This window comes from Cydia amplana, chromosome 10 (genome assembly GCF_948474715.1).
Source record: "Cydia amplana chromosome 10, ilCydAmpl1.1, whole genome shotgun sequence".
Classification (NCBI taxonomy): Eukaryota; Metazoa; Arthropoda; class Insecta; order Lepidoptera; family Tortricidae; genus Cydia; species Cydia amplana.
The window spans coordinates 8,422,346-8,446,474 of record NC_086078.1 but is presented as its reverse complement, the minus strand read 5'-3'; the positions used below and the strand labels follow the sequence as shown (position 1 = coordinate 8,446,474).

Below are 24,129 nucleotides of genomic sequence, written 5' to 3'. Positions count from 1 at the left end.
AACTTAATCCTTCGAGCCTTATAGGTAGGTAGGTACAAATATATTTAATATTTATTAGGTAATTTAATAAATCTCTTCCTCATTATTCTCACATAGCGATAGTCTTGAAAATGATTGTGACTGTCAACACATACGTTCAGAATTTTGTCTCCGTATTGTGCCCCAGTCAAACTAACATTAAACAACTATGCAAGTATGCATATGAAAGTGTGGTTCACATGCGAAAATTCAATAATTATTTATATTTTATAGGTACATATTCGTATAAACAAGATAAGTAGTATAAATCGTCTTCGACACGCCGATGCACGTGAGATCTTACGCAGAACTTGTAACTTGTACAAGTTATGGAAAGTCGCAGCGACCACATTCCGCGCAAAACGATCTGATTTATTTATGTTTTGTATCAAGGTTGTCGCGGCTAGGCTGTATAGCTTCCTTGTTCGGAACTTTTTTGATGAAATATAGCTCTAAATAGATTATCAAAACAAAAAATATATAACGTACCTAGGTGCGTTATAAATAGAGAACTATCTGGTTCGCTTATATTACCTATCTGCCGTATTCGAACTTCAAGATATTCACAAGAGACGACACGTACTAGATCCATTCTAGATACGTTATAGTTCTGATTTCAACTAGTTCTCTTTTGCACCGCAATTCGGGCAACCAATGTCACTTTTACGATAGATAGAGTTAGATATCTATTAGATGTGAATTGGATCTCTAAGTCATATCTTGTGGAAATCGTTCAAGAGTATCTCCAGAATCGCGGAAAGTCAAATTTGACAGGTTAGATCCTAAAAATATCGTTATCGTATCTTGGTGATGTCTAAAAGAAATCTTATACATAGATATCTATTTCAAAATCCGAATCGAGTCCTATGCCAGTCTTAGACGCGAGTTTACTTATATTTCTCTTTTTTTTTCAGAGTCTAAATGTAATTTGAAGGTAAATTGAACAAAAAATAGATAAACTACTTCCGTAAATCCGTATCTTTTTCAGAACTTACTTAGGTGTCTATTACGGCATATCAATATGAATTGTCAACAACCAAATATTTGACTACCTACATAATATGTAGGTATGCAATGCATACAAATATACAAATAAACGTTTCTAACTATTACGTTATATTTCTTCTATCTCGGAAATAAAAACTGAAATACAAAACAAACTGAGCGAGAGCATTTTATTTATAACGTGTGTCACAGATGTCGCATACGCGCTGGTCTATCACGTCACGCAAGTAAAATTTATACCTCCTGCAGTTCTTGCTAGATTTTTTTACAATCTTGATCAATAAATGCATCAGGTTGCTACTTACATAATGGTTTGGTCGATTTTGGCTCAGGTCTGGAGTGTGTGGACCCGAACTTGTGCCCCATCTTTTTAAGCTCCGCGAAGCTCTTTGCGGACAGTTGTAGCGCCTCCTCATGCGCAATTCCCAGTCCTCTAACTGACCGCTCCAGAACCGTTTTGTGGAATCACAAAACGGGACGCATATTCTGTACTCAACAACATGGAAAAAGCGAGAGCAATCGATTGGTGGAAGTTCGTCAGAGGACAAGAACACTCGAAAGCTCTAATCAAAGGGTTCAACAGCAGAACTGCTAAGGAGCTTCTAAGGCTCAAAAGACACAAACTTGCGCGGTGACTAAAATTTTGACTGGACACTGCAAGTTGAACAAACACAATCATGTTCCGAATAGGGAAAAAACAAGATGCGACATGCAGGTTCTGTCAGGAGTCAGAGGAGACTGCTATGCACATTCTCTGTTCCTGCGGACCACTAATGTCCAAAAGAAGTACCTACCTAGGGCGACACATACTGGAACCCTATGAGGTACAGAGCATTACGGCCAGAATCTGGAACTTCCTGGATTCAACGGGCATTAGTAGTCAACTTTAAAGGGCTGTCACAATAGATCATAGCTTGGTTGAAGCGACACTCAAAGGCCCACAAAACCCCAATAATAATAAATACATAATGGTTTATTAAGTTGAATTGAGTACCTAAGTGAAGTCACGCAAAAACAAACTATTGTAATAAAAAAAAACTTATATATCACAAATAAAATATACATAGTTCCTCTCAGCTTAGATGATGTCAAACGAGCGTGGTTGACGCTTTTAATCTTCATCATACCAAGCAGTTAACAAGATTAATTTAAAAGTTAAAACTATGAGGCGAGCCGTAAAACTCACCGTAGCGTTTTATGCCTAAACGCGCTAAACATTAGCCTGTTGCCGTCTGCGGACGAGGCTAATTTGTATGTGTATTTTCATTATAAAAACCAGTCAAGTGCGAGTCAGACTCGCGTTCCAAGGGTTCCATACATTACCCAATTTTTAATAATGTATATTTTTATGTGGAGTGTGCATGAAGTGTTTTTAAAAACCCGTAGGGTTCGGCTCAAAAACTATTAATTAAGTCCGACTCACGCTTGACTGCACAATTTCTTATAGGTTTTCCTGTCATCTATAGGTAAAGAACTATTTTGTGTATTTTTTTTTTAATTTTAGACCCAGTAGTTTCGGAGAAAAGGGGGGGGGGGGGGAATGGTCGGACAGACAGACAGACAGACGCACGAGTGATCCTATAAGGATTCCGTTTTTTCTTTTTGACTTCAGGTACGGCGAACCCTAAAAATGGAGTTCACGTAGGTAGCAGACGTGTAAGCCTTTAAAAAAAAGAGATTAAGAAACAAGAGCGTCTTGCGACATCAACTTCCCTTGATAAAACAAAAAACCACTAAACACATTACTTACGTCACCTCCAGATGCTATACATATATGAATAAAACAGATCTACGCTACGATAAAGTGCGAGGGGTATTCTGAAAGTATTTAGAATAGCTCAAACTGATGTAGTAATAATTAGGCCTTCATTCCTTATTTATCTTTATTGCACAAAAGGCAAACCTTATAGTACAAAAGGCGGACTTAATGCCATAAGGCATTCTCTAGCAGTCAACCTTTATGATCACGAGTGCCCATTTTCATTAGGATAGGATCACCTTGAAACGCATACGGCTTATTCTCTCAATGCCCTTTTTGTAGGTATGGCGATTTGGGTCCACACAAGTTTTTTTACGCAATATTAATGCTTAGATCATTTTTACTGAGGGGCTACCGCGAAAACCGAAATTCGCAAATTGCGGGGATCTTTCTCTTTTACTCCAATGAAGGCGTAATTAGAGTGACAGAGAAAAATGCCCGCGCGCAATTTGCGAATTTCGATTTTCGCGGTTATAGCCCTGAGTGTCTATCTTCCGATATGCTTCTTTCTTTTCAGTCCTTTTTATTAATTACACACTCTGAAACTAGGCCGAATCCAGTAAACTGTATACAACAGTTTAGTTTCTAAATAATAATATTATGATCATGAAAACAATATTGTAATTTTTCGGGTTCCTCGTGGGCACGTTGTATAGAATAAGACCCATTCCACCATCACAAGAGTGGCAGCAATCATATCAACGATACTGTTACTTATCCTCAGTAGTAACATAGATCATATAGACGGTGCTCAACTTAGAAAACCGAATTAAAAGTCACACATTTGTGTAGCCACCAGGATTCCTCCGTTTTTAATTTCATCTCCTCGTTCAAATGTAATTGCGTAACAATTTGAAATACAACAACAAATAGAATCCTTTGCTAAACCAGCTCAACCAGTGACGATTACCATAAACATTAACATTCGACATGGGCTATAAACATAACCGTGCCTCCGCGAAGTTCAGTAGTCGTTATCAAGCTTCATTGGTGCTACGTATTCAAGTCATCTTTCAAGTTATTTTAAAGTTCAGCTATCAGGAATTGGTGAGAAAGCTTATTACTTATCTCTGAACCGACCCACGCTAAAAGCCGGTCCAAATCCAACTCAAGTTAGCAACCACCTGATCATTATCATCACTGGGACGGTTTTATCATCTGTACTTTATTAGGTCGGTGCTTAATTGTCTGTAAAGGTGACAATCCATTTCCAACCGCAGTTGCACTACTGTGTCTACTGTTCATTTTACTATGGAAATTGACAGTAACGGCGACGCGTTCAGTACCACTAGTGCAGCTGCTGTCAGAAATGGAATGTTACCCTTACTCGTAGTTTGGCGATGAAATGTTATTTAACATGCAGTATTCGATTAGTCCAAACATATTTGTGCAGTTTTTAAGCGTGAAAAACTTCGCTTCTCAAATTATACGGTAGTTTTACGTTTTAGATTATATAATCATCTCATCATCATCGGTTTAGTGTCTGAAGAAATGCAAATTTAAAATGTAATTTGTGCAGAATCGATTGTAGTTTCCGAAACGAATTGTACAAGAGGCGAACTTTACCTTTTTAATTTAACGCTGAAAGATATCACGCTGTCTATAAGTAAATTAGTTTGCACCGTAAGATTTGATGCCTGGGTCTCTTAGTAACAATGTCACTATTATTTATTCTGTGACAATGTTTAAAAAAGTAGCTTTCATCATAAGGGTAAAGCGGTGTTATCAATCATTATTATTTTTCAGCGGCGCCAGATAACTTAGCTCCCGAGTTTATCTGCTATCACAAAATGTAAACAACCCTACGCAAATAGGCACTTAAGAAGGCCATTTCGTCACGCACAACTGATTACTTGTGCATAAACAATTGGGTACTTTCCTCTACTTAAAATAAATTATTTAACACCGTGCATGAAATAAAGCCAGATAATGATTAGAAAAATATAGATAGCATTTATTTTTAATACTATTTCTATTTAATAAATTGGATTGAAACATAAAAAGTAGGTGAGTTGACCGTGACGTCACTACACACGGTTTTCATATAAATTCCATATTAGAAAATTGTTTTGACAGTTCTAAAAAAAGAAGCTGATTTGACTAGTAGGAAAGTAGCCAGTTCCACAGTAGTGTAATTTTTATTATTCATCCGCTAAAGAGTAGCGGAGCTGCAGGGCTCTTAAGTGTTCGCTACCTCATTAAAACACCAATTATAAAAAAAAACCTATTATTCCCAATCCCAAATGTAATAGTAAAAACTGACAAAGTGCATCGGCAGTGTTGCCAGGGCTCTTAAGTTATAAGTTAGGTTTCATTTTTGTTCTTGTATTATAAAATAATAAAAAACCGGTCACATTGTCGCGCACATATAGCAGACGAGGGCCAAAGGTCGCGAAAAATGTGACTTTTGTGACCATCTGGCAACACTGCTAATTAGACTCCCAGACGGAATGTTTTGTACCATCACGCGGTAATTTTTATCGTTTTGTTTATTTCTTGCGTGTCTTTTTTATCCTTTGTTGTTAGTAAGTACCTACATATATATTTTATTACATAATTACAGAACATTAAAAGAACGACAAAAAACGTCGTCCCGTTCATACGTTTAAAAATCATTATTTTACCAGTCATTACATTACCAAACCAAGTGATCTTTGTCATAATTTAAAAAAAACCCTCCTAGGTAAGTACGCGTATCCTACGAGTTCAATACAACAGTAGGTAGGTACCTATTTGGTTCCCCTTAAAAGTTATATTATGGCAGCTGTACTTCCACTTGCCGAGTCCCATAAAACATCATATCAAATAAAAAGGGTGATAGCAATTCACCTAAATTAGTGCTTTCTTTCCAGCACTATCACTATCTGCTGCACAATCTGGTAGTTGATTGCGGGCTTTTAACTAATACCTGCCAAATACTGCGGCAAAGAGTAATGGCACTAATGGCAATCAAGATAATAATTATAGTTTAGTAATAGGTATTGCCCTTAAATGTATTAATAATATCGTCAGGTGACAAGCAAAAGTCACTAATCTTATACCTTTAAACGAGCAATTCTTGTTTATTTATTTATTTATTTATATATATATATATATTTCGGGGATCTCGGAAACGGCTCTAACGATTTCGATGAAATTTAGTATATGGGGGTTTTCAGGGGCGAAAAATCGTTCTAGCTAGGTCTTATCTCTGGGAAAACGCGCATTTTCGAGTTTTTATATGTTTTCCGAGTCACCCAGATATTTACTATAAAATATTTAAACAAAAATTAACCTTCTTTTCGTACTAATATGGTTCACAATGGCTATGAACTTGTGGTGGTACTTAGTGACTTTTGCTTGTCACCTGACGACACGGTAATTTATTATTTTGTTGATGTTAGGTAGTAGCAAAAAAATTAAACAGAGGTAACACATCGATCTTTTATCATGCACATGTTACATTATTATGACTATAATTATTCCTTACATACTGGCATAGCATATGGCGCTAGCTGACATGGTGGTCAAATGACGTACCTACGCCCCATTGTTCATGTTTTCAATGTATGCAAATTACAATTATTTAAAGTAGGTACACACTGTATAACTTAAGCCTATATTTCCGTAACATTCAAATAAAAATAAAACGGAATTGGGGAAGACGCCTTGTGTTGAAATTTTACTTGGCGATCCAATCATTGATCAATTTCCATTAGATTTAGATTAAAAGTGAGAGAGATCTTACTATGCGCAGAATATAGCCAGACGAATGATATTACGTATATTGGGTAAAATATGCGACATAGCCGGTTTATATTTCGTAAACGATTAATAATCCCGGAAACTAAAGGCAGTATTAATTAGATATGACATAGTTATGCTGCTTTTTTTTAAGTAAGTAAGTAACTATAGTTAAAGTAGTCTATTTAAAAGTAAACCTACTTTCGAGTATCGATTTTATCTATTAGGTACCAACCTATTGCGGACTTCTAAACAACTTGTTGATTATATAAGAAAACCGTACTATTAGAAATACGAGAGCATAAACTTCCAAGTTCAAGTTATACTTGCAAGTTCCCGGCCAGCCTTGTATCGTAGAGGTTACGACGTAAGCCCTTATCAGTGCAGTACGGGTCGCACGGTCGTCGGTCCACATTACACTTGTTCAAAAGACCTTCTTATCAGTACTAACTAAAATTAAGTGGATTTTTCCACTTACACTTGTTTGTTCTATCCTACAGTAAGATATGAATAGATATTATGTAGATAATAGGTATAGTAACTATTAGAGATGCCACGAATATTCGGCAACTATTCGGTATTCGGCCTATTCGGCCACTTTGCCGAATATTCGGTATTCGGACGAATAGTAAGCAACATTCGAAATAACTTCTTTGCCATATTACATAAGATATGCGTTTAATATTTTTTACACTGTGCATATTGCATATTATTTAAATTACTAGCTTACTCTGTGGCGAATTTATATATTACAATTTAAGTTTGCAAAAAATATTTTCTCTAACCAATTTGTCAAGTGACGGATTTTGGCAGAAAGCGATATATCGTAAAGTATGGGGTACCGTCAAAATTCAATTTGAATTTGAAATGCTGCAGGCCGGGAATATGGGTACTTGTAAGTTTCAAATCATATAAATATTTTTAATGGGAATAAAAGTAATTTGTCCTATCATAACCACTCATATCATAAGAACTATTTATTATTATTTATTTTATTTTAAACTTTAATTACACATCAAAAAGGTACAAAATAGCGGACTTAATGCGTCATATATTTACTGTGCCATATACATATTACAAATTAAGAAGCGTAATTTACTTACACAATTGGAAGGAAATAGTTAGTTGTGAATATTGTTTCACCGATTCCTAATCAGCAAAAAACTACTATCATTGCAACATTATGTACCTATTAAATTGTTTACAAACAAACAAACACGTTCCAAGGGTTACACACAAGTTTTCCGAAGTCATTATAGGTTCATTATAATCGTAAGTGCGTCAGAGCTATCCTATAGCCTTAAGCACATAAACTTAACGAACATATTGTATGGGTAAATAATATTTAATCAGCTGTATGTTAATATATGTATAAGCATAATATATATTCGAGTTATATGATATGATGTCCGTTTCTATTGTATGTAAAAAGGTAAATTAATTGTGTAGTTAAAAATCGCACACTGTACTTACCTAAATTTGATAGACTAACTTCACGTGGTCTAGTCCAATTCTAGTCTTTTCAAACTCTATATAAAAACTGTCTCATTTAACTAAACCGATAAATATACCTATTAACTGATAAAAACAAAATCGATAAAATGCTTAATTAAAGTTAACGTATATGAGTAGTAATAGGCGTTTAGCCCATTATAAGAGACGGTTATTTGGTTTAGATTACTTATACATATTATAATATCTACGTCTAAAACACTTACCGCGGTATTCGGAAAACAAGGAAAACAAATACGTTCTAGAGAAGAGAACGATACGATATGTACTAGATACCAACAAGTTAAGATTTCAACTACTTAGATATCTTTTGCAGCTCAATTCGGGCAACCAATGTCACTTTTACGTTAAATAATCGTTTTTAGTTCGTTTCAAAATCGTTTTGAGATCTAAAAATACACAACGTTTAGACAGAATACAGACGTTTTAGATATTGTGAAAATCGTTCAAGAGTATCTCCAGAATCGCGGAAATGTCAAATTTGACAGGCTAGATCTTAAAAATATCTTTGTCTTATCTTGGGATGTCTAATAGATATCTAGTTCAAAATCCGAATCGGGCCCTTAGTGCACGCGGGATGAATGTGAAAATAATTACGTAATCGCGTCATAGAAAAACATTTACACCAAATTTTACAATGAGTCCGATTTATGGCAACCTACTGATGATGTGTAATTTTATGAAAAAGCAATAAGCACATGCGCCTAATACTAGTACATATTTCAGCAAATACCAGCATAAACTGCAGTAGCGCAAACTGCACAGTAAACGATTTAGATTATCGTTATCGCTATTCGATTGTTTATTGACCTAGCCAGGGGCGCAGCGTCTGGCCTCACTTCCTCCTAGCGCTGTTGTAGATGCGACTCGCTGATGACAGTGGTGACTCGCTGTCGCTGTACAGTGTACATTCGCATGATAACTGGTACAAGGTCCTCAATTAGCTTTCATGAATTAGTAGGAAAACTAGTTACTATCGATAGGGATAAATAATTCTTATCAAGTTATTAAGTGTTCTTTCCAATCGGTGTAATGTCTTTTATATGGGCCTAATTTAGAAAATATTTTTTCCCTTCTAATCTAGAATCGAAGCCCAAAATTTGGTGTCTTTTAAAGCAAATTAAAAAGTACCTAACCAAGACAAGATAAATTAAATTAACCTATATTGATAAACTTACACATCACAAATATTATAAATATGAAAGTAACGCTGTCTATTTGTCTGTCTCTCAGTTTGTTACCTTAACACGCTTAAACCGCTGAACCGATTTAGATGAAATTTGGTATAGAAGAGACAGTTTCGGGCCCGTTGAAAGACATAGGTAGGATAGGATAGTTTTTATCAATCATCAATCATCACCATAATTCCACACAAAGAAATATACTGACATGCATATATTTTAAAGTAGGTATATTCAAATTCATTAAGTGAGTGGTAGGTTACATGTACCTAATTTATTTTATTATTATTTTCAGATCCAAGATGGTGGTGCGAGTAGCAACGGACGAGCGTCCGCTCGAGACGCCCTCTTCGGACGAAAGCGGCCTGGGCCGCGACTCGCCCAGCGAAGAGTCCGAGCCAGAGGCAGCATTGGTAAGAAAATTACATACTATTTGTATTTTATAATCACTATAGCAAAGTAGCTTCAAACTTACCAACAAAGTAATGCCGAACCCTCAAACGCGGCAGTCGTACTGACATGCACTTGTCGTGTGAATTATTTTTAGTGACTTGTTCCAAATTTCATCCAGAGCCGCGTAAACTTTATAATAAACTTCAACTTCTCAGTTCCAAGTTCATTATAAATGGCACGATCTGCGATTACCTATAAATCACTAGGTACATATTCTGCATCGTACGCCCGCACTCCACGCACTGCAACCAGGCAAAATGTAATCGTTTAATCACTATAAGCGTATTAATATCATCAACATTTTGTTCAGTTAGGTTATGTTGGCATAAATGGTAAAACGTCTGAAATCTTTATTTCAGTAAGTTCCAAAATATATATACAAAAAGGTTTTAGTAACTAGGATGACCGGCCTTTTACTATAAACTAAAAAATAAAATTAATCTGACACTTCGTTTTTGACAAACGTATCAATAATCAAAGTGTAATATGGTCTAAAAATTAAAATAAACTAATAATACCTAATACATGGGGTTCACGAAATACATTGAACCCCATGTTAATTCCAATAACTGTTAGCCTGGTCACGCTGACAGTAGCATTTCACGTAGTTGTTGTTCTCATAGGTTTTGAGAAACTAAAAACAGTTCCAAAAAAGCCGAGAGATCAAGATCCAATCCCGAGCAATCAAGATCTAATCCGTCCAGGGAAATGTGCTTCTTCGTGCAGTTGTTATAAATAGTAGCCTCAATGAAGTAGACTTACCACAACTCACAAAAGCCAAAGTTTTAGTAAGAGAATCTTAACATGACTTCACAATCAAAAAAAGAGAAAACGAAGAGGTATTTGCGAAACGCGGCAGAGAGTGTTATCAACGGGTGCCTAATTGGAGTTATAACCCTTGCTTTTTCTGAATTGATCCTGACCGTACTCCTGTTGCTGTTGTAGAACTCGTTCAAGATGGCCATGCAAAGAGTGTGGAAACAGCGGAAACAAATTTTAGCCAAAACGGCTGATGTTGTTTTAGAAACCTGTGCTTGGGCGTTAATGATAATAGGCACGTACATAATTCTTACAGGTTAACATAACCATTCGTCTAAATACAAAACCTTAGTCATGTTGATACTCAATTTTGTAAACCTAATGTTAAATAGACAGATATTGTAATAATAATAATTTGAGGGTTTCATTCAAGTGGCTAATAGTTTCATTGATAGAAGTTACAAGAAACGTTAGGTAGGTAAGCAATTAGTTGATTAATTGATCGCCTTTAGTGAAGTGTAATGGTGTTAGGGTGACAATAAGTTACCATGCCGCACGTCGAGGCCAGCCTGCTTTGGACAAGGTCACAGGGAAACAGCTAAGATTAGTTAGGCCCTAACTAACCTAACTGTTAGGGAAACTAATTTAGGCTAGGTTTTACAAAGACACGTCAGGTAAAACAGCAGTATAGTTAATTCCAAAGAGTTTTTGGTAATTTACAAAATGTTACATACAAACAGCAACACTCCTAGCTGTACGTAGGTGGACCTTATTGCATCCATATGATATGCCATCATAAGGTCCACCCACCGATGTACAGTTAACAGTGTAGGCGATGGTACCTACATGATTTTCCGCAATAAAGTGTAGGTATTCATTGTAGGTCATTCTAAATTACAATTTCAAAATATATGAGTCAGTTCGTAATATTTATTATGTAAATGAAAACCCCTTCTTCTTTTAATCTGTTTGAAAGCTACGATGAAAAAGGCATAGGTACAGTCAGCGTCAAATACTCTGTAGCAGTCAGTGGCCAAATAGTTCGGTACACCATACTAAATATATGGTGTACCGAACTATTTGGCTACTTTGGTTGCTAGTATTTGACGCTGACTGTACATAAAGTTACACATGTAATAATACCCCTCTTTTGTAGAGTTGGACCGCGCTAACTTTTCATTCCGAGTACTACGTCAAGTGTGGAGTTTATATGGATATGTATGGATTCTTACTGCCAATTTTTTGCAAATTAGCGTGGTCAGAGTATATGTATACTAGACGTATGATTTAGTATTTGGTAAGGTGGGGCGGCCTAAGCAGCTCAGATACTATAGGTATGCGTATGTGGCACGGCTCCCGACGAACCCAAGCGACGAAACACATGCTATCCTGTCCAGCGAACCCGAACACATGTTCCGAGCAAGATCTGCCTACCTTCCTGACTACCTTCCTTCTGGTCCCTCTTGATATGAAATACGAAACCATCGACACGAGAAGAAGGACACTGTATGATACTCTGTGATCGCGGGATAAATTTTAAACTCTTCGGATACTATACTCGCAAAAGAATATTTTATCAGCGGGCAACATCCGAAAGTAAATACTTCAACTTCAAAATGTCATTATTCTACTATATACTCATAAATTATACTGCTGAAAATGGTTAATGTTCTTATAATATCTGACAATAGCACCGTGGGTGAGGGTCCAGGTCGAGTAGAAGAATCTTTGGTAAAATATATTTTCGTTCGATAAATCTTGTTTAATATGTTTATATACAGGGTTCCCCCTAACCCAGGAACGAGGACCACGCCACGCTAATGCCTGAACAAGTTTTCCTCCCGATTTTTTATTACTTCCTCTCTCATCGAGTTAAACTTCAGATTTACAGCGTTACGTAGCATGTTACCAAATCACCTCAATCTGTGATTGTTCTCGTTCGTTTTTAGGGTTCCGTACCCAAAGGGTAAAAACGGGATCCTATTACTAAGACTCCGCTGTCCGTCCGTCCGTCCGTCCGTCTGTCACCAGGCTGTATCTCACGAACCGTGATAGCTAGACAGTTGAAATTTTCACAGATGATGTATTTCTGTTGCCGCTATAACAACAAATACTAAAGACAGAATAAAATAAAGATTTAAGTGCTCCCATACAACAAACGTGATTTTTGACCGAAGTTAAGCAACGTCGGGCGGGGTCAGTACTTGGATGGGTGACCGTTTTTTTGCTTGTTTTGCTCTATTTTTTGTTGATGGTGCGGAACCCTCCGTGCGCGAGTCCGACTCGCACTTGGGCGGTTTTAATATGTTTTTATTGTACCGTGTAAGCGTTTTGGTGAAATACTGTTAGCTTATATGTGGGAATTAAATGAAATGAAATGAAAATGAAATCTGATCTTGATTTGCAGGTGGTCCCACCCGACGGTGGCTGGGGCTGGGTCATCGTGTTTGCCTCCTTCATGTGCAACGTCGTCGTGGACGGCATCATATTCTGCGGCGGCATGCTCAACGATCCCATCAAGAAAGAATTTAACGTAAGTGAACTTAAATTATTGTAAATTATGACAGATCGGAAATTCTAGATTCTTATGCTGGGCGTTTTTTTTTGTTGTCCCCTACACTTTTTTTTTCAAATTTAGGATTTTTTATGTTATTTCTACTCAGAATCACGAGCTCTTTCTATCCTAATAGGAGAAAAAAAGTGTCCCAACTTTTCCATACAGTTTTCGATCTTTCCATTCCGCGACCGCCATATAAAGATTACAAAGTCTATGAAAAATGGTGACGTAATGGAAATAAAAACCTTAGGACACTTTTTTTCTCCTATTAGGATAGAAAGAGCTCGTGATTCTGAGTAGAAATAACATAAAAAATCCCAAATTTTTTAAAAAAAGTGTAGGGGACAACAAAAAAAAACGCCCAACTACGGAATCATAGTTTTTTTTTGTTACTGAACAGTGCAAACTTTCGAGAGGAAAATGTTATTACATTTTAGTAGGGACCTCTAACTGTATCGTATTATAGAGTGCAAGAAAGATTTTATGGCTCTAATCTCAACATGTAGATATGTATAAAAGAAATAACTGATACCCTCCGTAACCTGGTCAGTGATCAGTGATCACTATCAATGCGTATTTATATATGTACGGTAATTAATGAACAAGACTTTAGTTTGCGTGATATTTCTGTAGCCGTTTAGGTAACTAGATATCAAGAGCTCTCGTGCACGGGCATGTGTTTTGAAGCAATAATATATAGTTATTCAATTGGCCAATTAAAATAATCTGTCTGCAAAAGTGATCTTTGCTACTGAATGACCAGTTTTGAGCAGTCATGCTAGGTTAATGTTGAGGTCATAGCAAAATTATGATCAGTAAGTATACCGTATTTGTACAGGACTTAAAAAATTAAGTAGTAAGTATTTACGAGTATAATGTTGATTGAGTTCGGAATTCGAACGTTAAATTATACATGTGTCTGCGCAGTTATTTTCGTCTTCAACCACACCCTCGGCGTCGTCACTTATGACTTACGTCATGGTCGGGCCTCCATACGAGTATCTTGGAGAATTGGCAACAAATTTATGACGACCACGTGATCTTATCGTGATCATGACCTCTTTGATCATTTTGTTTGTACTTCTCGCTATCAAAAAACAGAGATCAAGTTGAAGGGCATTAAAATATTGCGTCATCGACTTTAGAGGTTTTTGTCATTTTTAGTGTTCCGTACCTCAAAAGGAAAAAACGGAACCCTTATAGGATCACTCGTGCGTCTGTCTGTCCGTCCGTCTGTCACAGCCTATTTTATCCGAAACTACTGGACCAATAAAGTTGAAATTTGGCATACATATGTAAGTTTGTGACCCAAAGACGGACATGTAACGTAACCAAATGAATTTTAAATATGTAGGCCACTTTTGGGGGGTAAAAGAGTAAATTAAAAAATAAAGTTTTTCAAACTATATCGTATTACATATCAAATGAAAGAAAGAGCTCATTTTGAGAATCTCAAATATATTTTATTTATAATTTTAAGATAAATAGTTTAGCAGTTATTCAAGAAAATAGGCAAAAAATGACCATCCCCCCCTTATCTCTAAACTCAGTAGTTTAGAGATAAGTAGGTCTAAAATTTTGAAAAAAAAATATACTAAATGGTTCTTTACCTATAGATGACAGGAAAACCTATTAGAAATGTGCAGTCAAGCGTGAGTCGGACTTAAGTACTTGGTTTTTGATCCGACCCCTACGGGTTTTTTAAAGACATTTTACTCACTTTAAAAAAAAAATATTTTTAAAAATACATGTAACGTAAAAAAAAAGTAATTTTAAATATGGAGGCCACTTTTGGGGGGTAAAAGAGCAAATTAAAAAATAAAGCATTTCAAACTATAGGCGCATTGCCTACATATCAAATGAAAGAGCTAATTTTGAGAATCTCAAATATATATTTTTTATAATTTTAAAATAAATAGTTTAGCAGTTATTCAAGAAAATAAGCAAAAAATTACCATCCCCCCCCCCCCCTTTTATCTCTGAAATTACTGAGTCTAAAATTTTGAAAAAAATAGACTAAATAGTTCTTTACCTAAAGATGTCAGGAAAACCTATTAGAAATGTGCAGTTTTTGATGAGTTTTTTAAAGACATTTTACTCACTTTTCATAAAAAAAGCATATTGTTAAAAATTGTGTAATGTACGGAACCCTTGGAACACGAGTCCGACTCGCACTTGGCCTGTTTTTGTATTTATGTTAATGTCTGTGGCCATTACTACATAGCATAACAAATTGTCATGTTCATTGCGTACGTATTTTAAACATATACGTACTTAATACTCGGTCTTTGACCGTCTGATTCTTAACCTTGTATTCTTTTGCGTTTTTAAATTCCTTAATTCTTTACTTGTATAGGATACATATTCTATTATAATAATTATCTTTAATTAGATAATATGGTCATGTACTTATGATAAAGTCTTTATCTAGAACTTTGTTGTCAACTGTAGTCACAATCCACACCAAACAATACGTAAGCCTCATTTTAACTATTTACATCCAGTTAACACAACTGCAGGTTGTCATGGCTGAAGTTTAATAATTAAGACTAGACAATTGCACAGATCTTGACCGAACGTCACAATGCGCGATCATTATTACCATAACGCTAAGGCCAAGGCCCGCGCCGGCGCAGCCCATTCAATTCATTCATTCACTCTATTCTCGTAACCGATCATGTAATTCCTCCTAACTATTTATCGAAGTTTGTACTTTACACTTAAGCACAGATTATATAATAGTACACAAGCAAGTACCTAGCACTAAACTCGTTATTATAGGGCCTTGTCGTTAAATGTTGTTGAGTTTACACGAGAATCAATCTAACTACAGGGTGGCCAAATAAGAGGTATACACTTTATTTTAGAAATTTTATTCTATAAAACATAAAAAATATTAAGTATTCCTTGTTAAATATAATATGTAGGGTCAGCAATTACACATGGAAAATTAATGTCAGACAAATGTCCACCAGCAGCATGGCAGATGCGAACCCTTTTCATCGCGTTTTTCATCACTTTTTCACACATTTCTGGCGTTATCTCAGCGACAGTGTTTCGAATATTTTGTTTTAATTGCTGAAGGTTCGTTGGCCTATTAGCATAGACACGTCCCTTTAGATAGCCCCACAGAAAAAAGTCAGGAGCTGTTAAATCAGGCGATCTTGGGGGCCAGTCAATGTCACCGTTTCTCGAAATTAATCGACCGGGAAACGTTATTTTTAATGTTTCTATTGTTTTTAATGATTAAAACACGTTGTTCCGTCGTAAAACGCTCCATAATAAATTTGCCGTATCTACACAAACGAATTTTCATGCAATAACTGTCATATTTACCGCCAAAATAAAATGGCGGCAAAAAAAAAGTTGTATACCTCTAAGTTGGCCACCCTGTATGTTGTACGATAAGTAGTACAAATGTGAAAACATCTTTAATTTAGACTGTATCGTGAGATACGTAACCATTTATTTTTACATAATACGAACGTGCCCACGTATAATTAACTCTAAAACTTTCGATATTATTTTACACTACTTCAATACGAAGACGAAAAATTCAGCTAGCTATGTTTAAATCTCTCTATCTTTTCGCGTTTCATCGTCCCTGTAGATATTATTTACGTTACGCTATGCCTACCGCGCTTTCCCAAAGACGTTGCAGACTTGTCTTGGTTAATATAACTCTAATATAATTCAGCGGGCGGTGTGTCAAAATGTCCTCAACGTGGGAACGTAGGCGCGGTAGGAAGCTAACAGAAGATGCATAAAAGAATCGTAATAGGACCAATGAAATAACCACTAATACCAAATTGTCGATCTTCAGCCTGTGAACGTTCACATAGAGCGAAATTATACGAGGTGATCTATCCAAATGGGGTTGTGATGTGAGGGAAATTCTTAAATTGTAGTTTATACTTTTTATTACTCATTTATAACTTAGAATACTTATATCATAAGTTATGTTACATATTACAAACCCACATTACAATAATTAAATCAAGACTGATATTTTTCTCGATTTTAGCCCTATGCCATTTCTGATCAGATTATTGAGAGCTGTTTGCTGTTTAGTGTGAGGATTATTTGATGCCTCGCGTGTAAATAAAGTAGGTCCTTTAATGGGTAACGGGTAGTAGCGAATGATGTCCCGGAAGTCCCGTGACCGTTCGTCGGACTCAGAGAAATGGTTCCCTAGGTGATGATCTATAACGCCACTCCATGCGCTTTTATAATGCCACTTGGGCAGTAGCAATCCATTTTATTGCCCGTATCCACGTCTGAGGAACGTACTTCCACGGCCTTCTAAGCCCGTAGATGCCATTTACAAAGTCTTATTTACGGCGGATTTTATTACTATATTTACATTATTCTAATCCCCTTAGGTATTCATAAAACTTTACAAGCCTCAATTAGTTACCTATTTTATGTTTTATCCCTTTCTTACAAATACATAAAGTCAAAATAACAAATTAAGACGAACGATTAAAAGTTTATTGAGGCTTATAGCGCGTTTATGAATACAGTAGTCTCATTGTCTCCATGTCCATATATCTCTATCTCTTAAGTGTTTAGATTGCATCTTCAGCGTGTGCTTCGAAAGCTTAATTTTCTTCCTCCACTTTGCACGGTGTTCAGCATCCTCTTTTGTAAGATCTTTGGCACGCATATGATACCTGGCATTAGAAAGAACTTGAAAGAAGCGCTTACCTTCTTTCAAGTTCTTTCTAATGCCAGGTCATCTTGACATGTCTTTTAATTGAAAAACGTTTTTTAAAAATCAATAACTATTACTTATGAAAGCAGAAGAATATAAATGATCGTATTAGATTCATAATTGTTACATATTTGCCGTAACTTATTTTTAAAATGTGTTTTTCAATTAAAAGACACATCAAGATTGTTTACCTTATTTCTAAATGCTAAAAAAACGAACTATAGGCATAGCCAGCCAGTCACCCACGTCACTCACCGGTTTTCGCAAGAAGTGTGTGCGTGTCGTATTCGTACTGTAATAAGTAGGTATCTAAAAGTGTATGTATATCCTTATTTGATTATGCGAAGTTTGTACGTCACTGAAGCTCGAGGCGGACAATTAATTGTGCAAGTTATGCCGCTTCGTAGCGACTTGACATTGGAATTGTACTGCGACAGTTTTGTAAGGGTCGCCAAAAGGTAGGTCTGTACCTACTGAATCGAAAAGCTTTTTTCGTATGTAAGTATGTTTAAGTAAAACCAATAAAATCAGTTAAGTAGTACAGTTTTTTTCGCACTGTACACTGTTAGCAGTTACTGATTCAAAGGAAGGCGCCTTACTTTTCACTAGTTACTCCTCGATCCATACATTTTTGCGAATTTAGGCCAGGCGAATAAAGTAATAATTACCGAAAAATAAGGTTTAGATTAGCTCGAGTCAACCTCTTGTAACTTCCAACATGCGCTGACCTGATGCAATAGACAGTATACAAAAAATACTGAATGAAGTAAGTACAATGCGTTCTTTTCGCTTTGGGTCGAATCTGGTTCAAATGGAATTATGGTTACCTTCGATCTAGGTATAATTTAGAGTGGGTTAAATATTTGAAGTATTTTAGTGAGATTCTCATTGCTTCAAGGTGTCGCGTATATATGAGTTGCTTAGTCTATATTTTTAATGATAATTTTAGACAACCCTAGCACACCTCCTGTGCACATTCGCGAAGAGCAATGGCCGCCCATATAAACTCGAGACTTATCGACGTACCGATTCGGAAACAGCGGGACATTGTTGCTAAATAACTCGCCGCATTCTGCCAGTACATTTGCCATTACACTTACGAGTAATGAAACTTGGTCACTTATTATACAGATGATCCAATCCGAATATAGGCCGTCCTTAAAACCAACGAGGACCTAGCTCTTGCCGAGCTTATGAATAAGCTATACCGATTTGACCCTAGCGACTTTGAGTAGTTTCAGAAATAATTACGATTTTGCTTATTAGAAGATTTCAAATTTTCCCGAACTTGGTCTGCAAGATTCTTTTTCATACCCCAAACTTTTAATACACATTTCGTCGGGTTGTTGCACAAATCTCTGTTTTGACATTTTGTTGGGACATCAGTTAGCCGCGACCATGACCAGTGAAACCTGTGTCGAAACGTCGGTAAATAAAGGTAATAAAATAAATTTCTAGATAGGCCCGTCTATAAATGTGAGTTAATATGTGTTCGAAACGCGAAAGTTTTTAAATTTTAAATAGGTATTAAGTATTTGTAAATGTCAAACAATTTGGGACTTGCATTTTAAACGCGTTACCATACCTAAAGTCTATTTTTTTATTCCGTAGACTGAAATGACAGTTAATAGTATGAACATGAAATGTCATTTCATACTATTAACTGTCATTTCAGTCTACCGAATAAAAAATAGACTTTATCCGAAAAAAACGAATTTTTCGCGAAATTCTCGCAATTAATACTATTGTTCTGTGTTTAAGCACTGACAGCCTGGACGCTTCGGGCCTTCCGCCCTACGCGGAGCTCGGCCTTCGGCCTTCGCACTTAGACAGTTATACTATTGTTCTGTGAATAAGCACTGACATCCAGGACGCTTCGGACCTTCGGCCCTACGCGGAGCTCGGCCTTCGGCTTTCGCATTAGATATCCACACCAAAATTCAACCATTGCGGCGGTGTCCCTGACATAGCCTCTCTCAATTTTTTCTATCAAAAAAATTCGCGCTCGCTACGCTCGCGTTTTTAACTTTTAAGGTTAAGCCTACTTTGATAAAGGTGGCATTCTGGGCACCCTACCGAGCGACTACTACTACAACTTAAGCATTGATATCCTGGATGCTTCGGGCCTTCGACCCTAGATGAAGCTCGGCCTTCGGCTTTCGCATTAGATATCCACAGCAAAATTTCACGTAAACCACTGCGGCTATGTCCCTGACATAGCCTCTCTAATTTATTTTCTATAAAAAAAAATTCGCGCTCGCTACGCTCGCGTTTTTAATAGGATTTTAAAGGTTAAGCATAATTTGATAAAGGTGGCATTCTAGGCACCCTACCGAGCGACTACTACTACGACTTAAGCACTGACATCCTGGACGCTTCGGGCCTTTGGCCCTACGCGGAGCTCGGCCTCCGGCCTTCGCATTTAGACACTGATACTATTGTTCTGTGCTTAAGCACTGACAGCCTGGACGCTTCGGGCCTTCGGTCCTACATGGAGCTCGGCCTTCGGCTTTCGCATTAGATCCACACCAACGTTTCACGTAAACCATTGCGGCTGTGTCTCTGACAACATTTCTCTAATCTCTCAATTTTTTTTTCTATAAAAAAAAAATTCGCGCTCGCTACGCTCGCGTTTTTAATACGATTTTAAGGGTTAAGCCCTACTTTAATAAAGATGGCATTCTGGGCACCCTACAAAGTGACTACGACTTAGGCCAATTTATAATTAAACATTTTTTTTACACTGTTAAAAGTAATCCCCGGTACATACATATATGTAGATATTTAGTTGTGCATACATAAACATAACTGTAAATAAAGTGTAAATACTCGGCCTCAAGTTTTTGATATTTATAATATTCTCCTTTCCTCTAATCTTACTTCTAACTAATATAATATTAGACCTAAATTCGAAAGTTTGTTAGGAAGTATGGATTTCTATGTGTATAATTCTTAATTTTTCATGCTCAGAATGATTTGACTGGAGGACAGAATTGGGTGATATTTGCCATGGACATGATTTGGATAGGTACAGTCAAGAACGTAAAAATACAAAAGTAGTACTGTATTATCCGTTATTCACCTACTATAACTCTGTGTCGTTTAAATCACGTCTAATATTGGAATAAGGGCGAAAAAAACTATTGGTTTTGGAGTGTAGTTTTGTTTAGTGGTAAGTACCTACCTAATTGTAAAATATTTTATCTGGACTTCAGTCCGCTAATCGTATCCATCTGTCAACTTTACTTCAATTTCCGCCTCCAGGGGAGAGAAAGAGAAATTAGGGATGAATTAGCTTACTGACACAGACCGAATTCCACGCGGGCGGAGCCGCGGGCACAGCTAGTAACATATATATATAAGTACGTAAATATATGGACGACGACAAATTCGTTTATTTACTTTTATTGACGTTAACATTACACAAGGAAAAAAAAGGTCTGCTATTTCTGACCGAAATTATGGACGATGATTATTAATGACAGATAATTATTACAATCATGACGCATATGTATTAACGCTGACGTGACTGAAAACGTGAAAACAAACCAATTTAATTGAGCCTTGCTAAAATGACGTACCTACATACACATTTAATACGGAGACAAGGACAATAATGCAAAGTTTGGTTAATAACAACAGATCAATGATATACCTAACTGTTAACGCCAATTCAATGTGCCCATTTTAATAATTATGTGGCTGGTTATTTACGGCGTAGAACCGACTATGACGTTCATAGGCCTACTTACAGTACTGTTTACCAATTGACTATAGGAGTTGTAAAAACACGCTTAAGACCAGCGCACGCCAAATTTTATTTGCCGTCCTTAATGCTAATATTGTCCCAACCAACCAAGAAAACGATTGATAAACTAAAGAGGAAGAAGTCTCAAATATTTTGTTCCTAGAATAACTAGCTGGAACCAATATGTAATAACATGCGACGTATCAACATTTCTAGGAATTCTAGGATACAGATGCTCAATTGTCTCGATAGACAAGCATGTGGGAATCTACATCTAATAATGTATTAGAGGCCGTGCCACCGTAACGTATGTTAGGATATTTCTGGTACATATTACTTAATGAGAAACAATGTCATGGTTCGAAAGAGCTCCAGAATAGGGTGCCAAAATAAACTTACAAGACGTTACGAAATTTGTTATATCGCTTAGACACTCAAATGTTATATTTAAATAACAGTTATTTTTGTCCAATTCTCATTCAGTGCGATAAAATCTTTACATTGCTAATAACAAAACTTGTAAATGTATTCGTAAAATTTCCGTCCAAGTTGGCTAATGATGGCGACGCGATACCAGCAACAGAAGAAAAATGACGTAACTGTTGAAGGGTCTCATATGTTATAGTGCACTTTACTTTTGGACACGAGCTCGCAGACATGAATGAATGCAACGCGCATGCGTAGGAAGCACGGAACATTCAAATACAACAAGCGGTTGTGTTTGAATATTTCACCGGTTATCTATTCCCAGATAAATCGTTTTAAATATATTTAGTTATTTCGATAGCAGACGTCTATGCTAAATATAGAAAATCTTTAGTAGATACTTACGGGGTAGCGCATCGTCACTGTTGATTTTTGATTACCCTTGGAATCATAATAGTGTCCTTAAGAACCATAATAATATTACGGTATATATATGGTAGAAACTAGAAAAATTCGCCGCGTAGGTCTTTTGGTAAAGAGGCCAGCTGGGATTCTTAAGTCTTGTGTTCGAGCCTGGCCCGAGGTGCTTAATGTTCCTATAAGTACATACTTTTATTTCAAAAATTGCGATTTGTTGAGAACTTATAGATTCTGCAATTCGACTGGAATGTTAAATAACCTTCTTTCAATAAGGGTTATTATAAAATCACATTGGTTTCAGTCGGCTCTCATAATTTGCAATGCAAACCGGGCAGGGTCAAGCGAGCGTCTACTGATTTACTGCGAAAGCTAGACCGGCTCATTTACATAACTGTTGTCCCGACCAAGGAAACCGCATTGCAGTTATAATCAAATATCCTTTAGTAATTATATGCAGGGTTGGGCAGTATTTCAATTACATGTATTTGAAATACGTATTTGAAATACAAATTAGTATTTTGTATTTGTATTTCAAATACTACCTCAAAAGTATTTTGTATTTGGTATTTCAAATACTGCACTCACATGTATTTAGTATTTGTATTTCAAATACTTCAAGCTTCAAAATACATTTCTATAAATACATTTTATTAAATTCTATAATCCTAAAATGTCTAATCTCTCGCACAAGCTGTGAGGCGACCGCGAACCTCCGATCCAGCCGAGATACAATTTTCATTGGCTACTGGATCTATATTAGGTCAACTTCTGCGTGGAACTTTTCGTTTAAATCTAGGGGATAGGGTCATTGCAGTAGTTTCCGTCCATGCACTAGTTTTCGACGACTTGACGGATTATCAAATATATATTTCATTTTTAATTTACTACTTTTTGCGAAATCTTCATCTTCCTCGCGTTGTCCCGGCATTTTGCCACGGCTCATGGGAGCCTGGGGTCCGCTTGGAAACTAATCCCAGTAATTGGCGTTGGCACTAGTTTTTACGATAGCGACTGCCATCTGACCTTCCGACCCAGAGGGTAAACTAGGGCCGTAATTGGAATTAGTCCGGTTTCCTCACGATGTTTTCCTTCACCGAAAAGCGACTGGTAAATATCAAATGATATTTCGTACATAGTTCCGAAAAACTCATTGGTTCGAGCCGGGGTTCGAACTCGCGACCTCCGGATTGCAAGTCGCACGCTCTTACCGCTAGGCCACCAGCGCTTCCTTTTTGCGAAATATCATTGTTATATGTAGACAGATATATTGCTTAGACGCCTTAGACATAAGGATTGAAATCAGTCCAAATTTGTGCAGGAATGTAGGTATATATTCAAATTTCGTCAAGTGGACGTAAACTAGAGCTGGACGAAAACTAGCGCAATGACCCTATAAGTTTATATGAAAGGATATTCGTTAACGTTAAAACTAAATGCTAAACAAAAAAATAAATAAAGGTATATTTTGTAATTGAAATACATTATTTTAAACACTGTAATTTGTATTTTGTATTTCAAATACCCGTCACCAAAGTAGTTTGTATTTTGTATTTCAAATACTTTTAAAAATGTATTTTGTAATTTGTATTTCAAATACGTGGAAGCCAGTATTTTGCCCAACCCTGATTATATGTATGGCTAAACCGTTTTCATCAACATGAAGGTACACTGGTACAGTATCCCGAACAGCATTACGCTTACGCTTTTATATAATAATCAGAAAAATTCAATGTAGAGTGTTAAAACGTATATAACCTGAGACCATAAAGTAACTATTATATATTATTAAGTAATGGTCTTTATCACTAGGCATATAGGTCTAACTAGGCAAATATATAGGTATAGGTGATAGCT

At 36.4% G+C, this 24,129-nt stretch overlaps 1 protein-coding gene across 2 annotated transcripts in view; it reads left to right on the top strand.

The window, feature by feature from the left end:
• The window catches only part of LOC134651333 (monocarboxylate transporter 2), a 43,954-nt gene that overhangs the window by 12,345 nt on the left and 7,480 nt on the right, over positions 1–24,129 (top strand). For both annotated transcript variants that reach the window (XM_063506406.1, XM_063506405.1), the window contains exons 2-3: positions 9,494–9,611; positions 12,818–12,943. In XM_063506406.1, coding sequence (XP_063362476.1) covers positions 9,501–9,611; positions 12,818–12,943 — 237 coding nt within the window. In that variant the 5' untranslated portion in view covers positions 9,494–9,500. The remainder of the gene's footprint in view (positions 1–9,493; positions 9,612–12,817; positions 12,944–24,129) is intronic.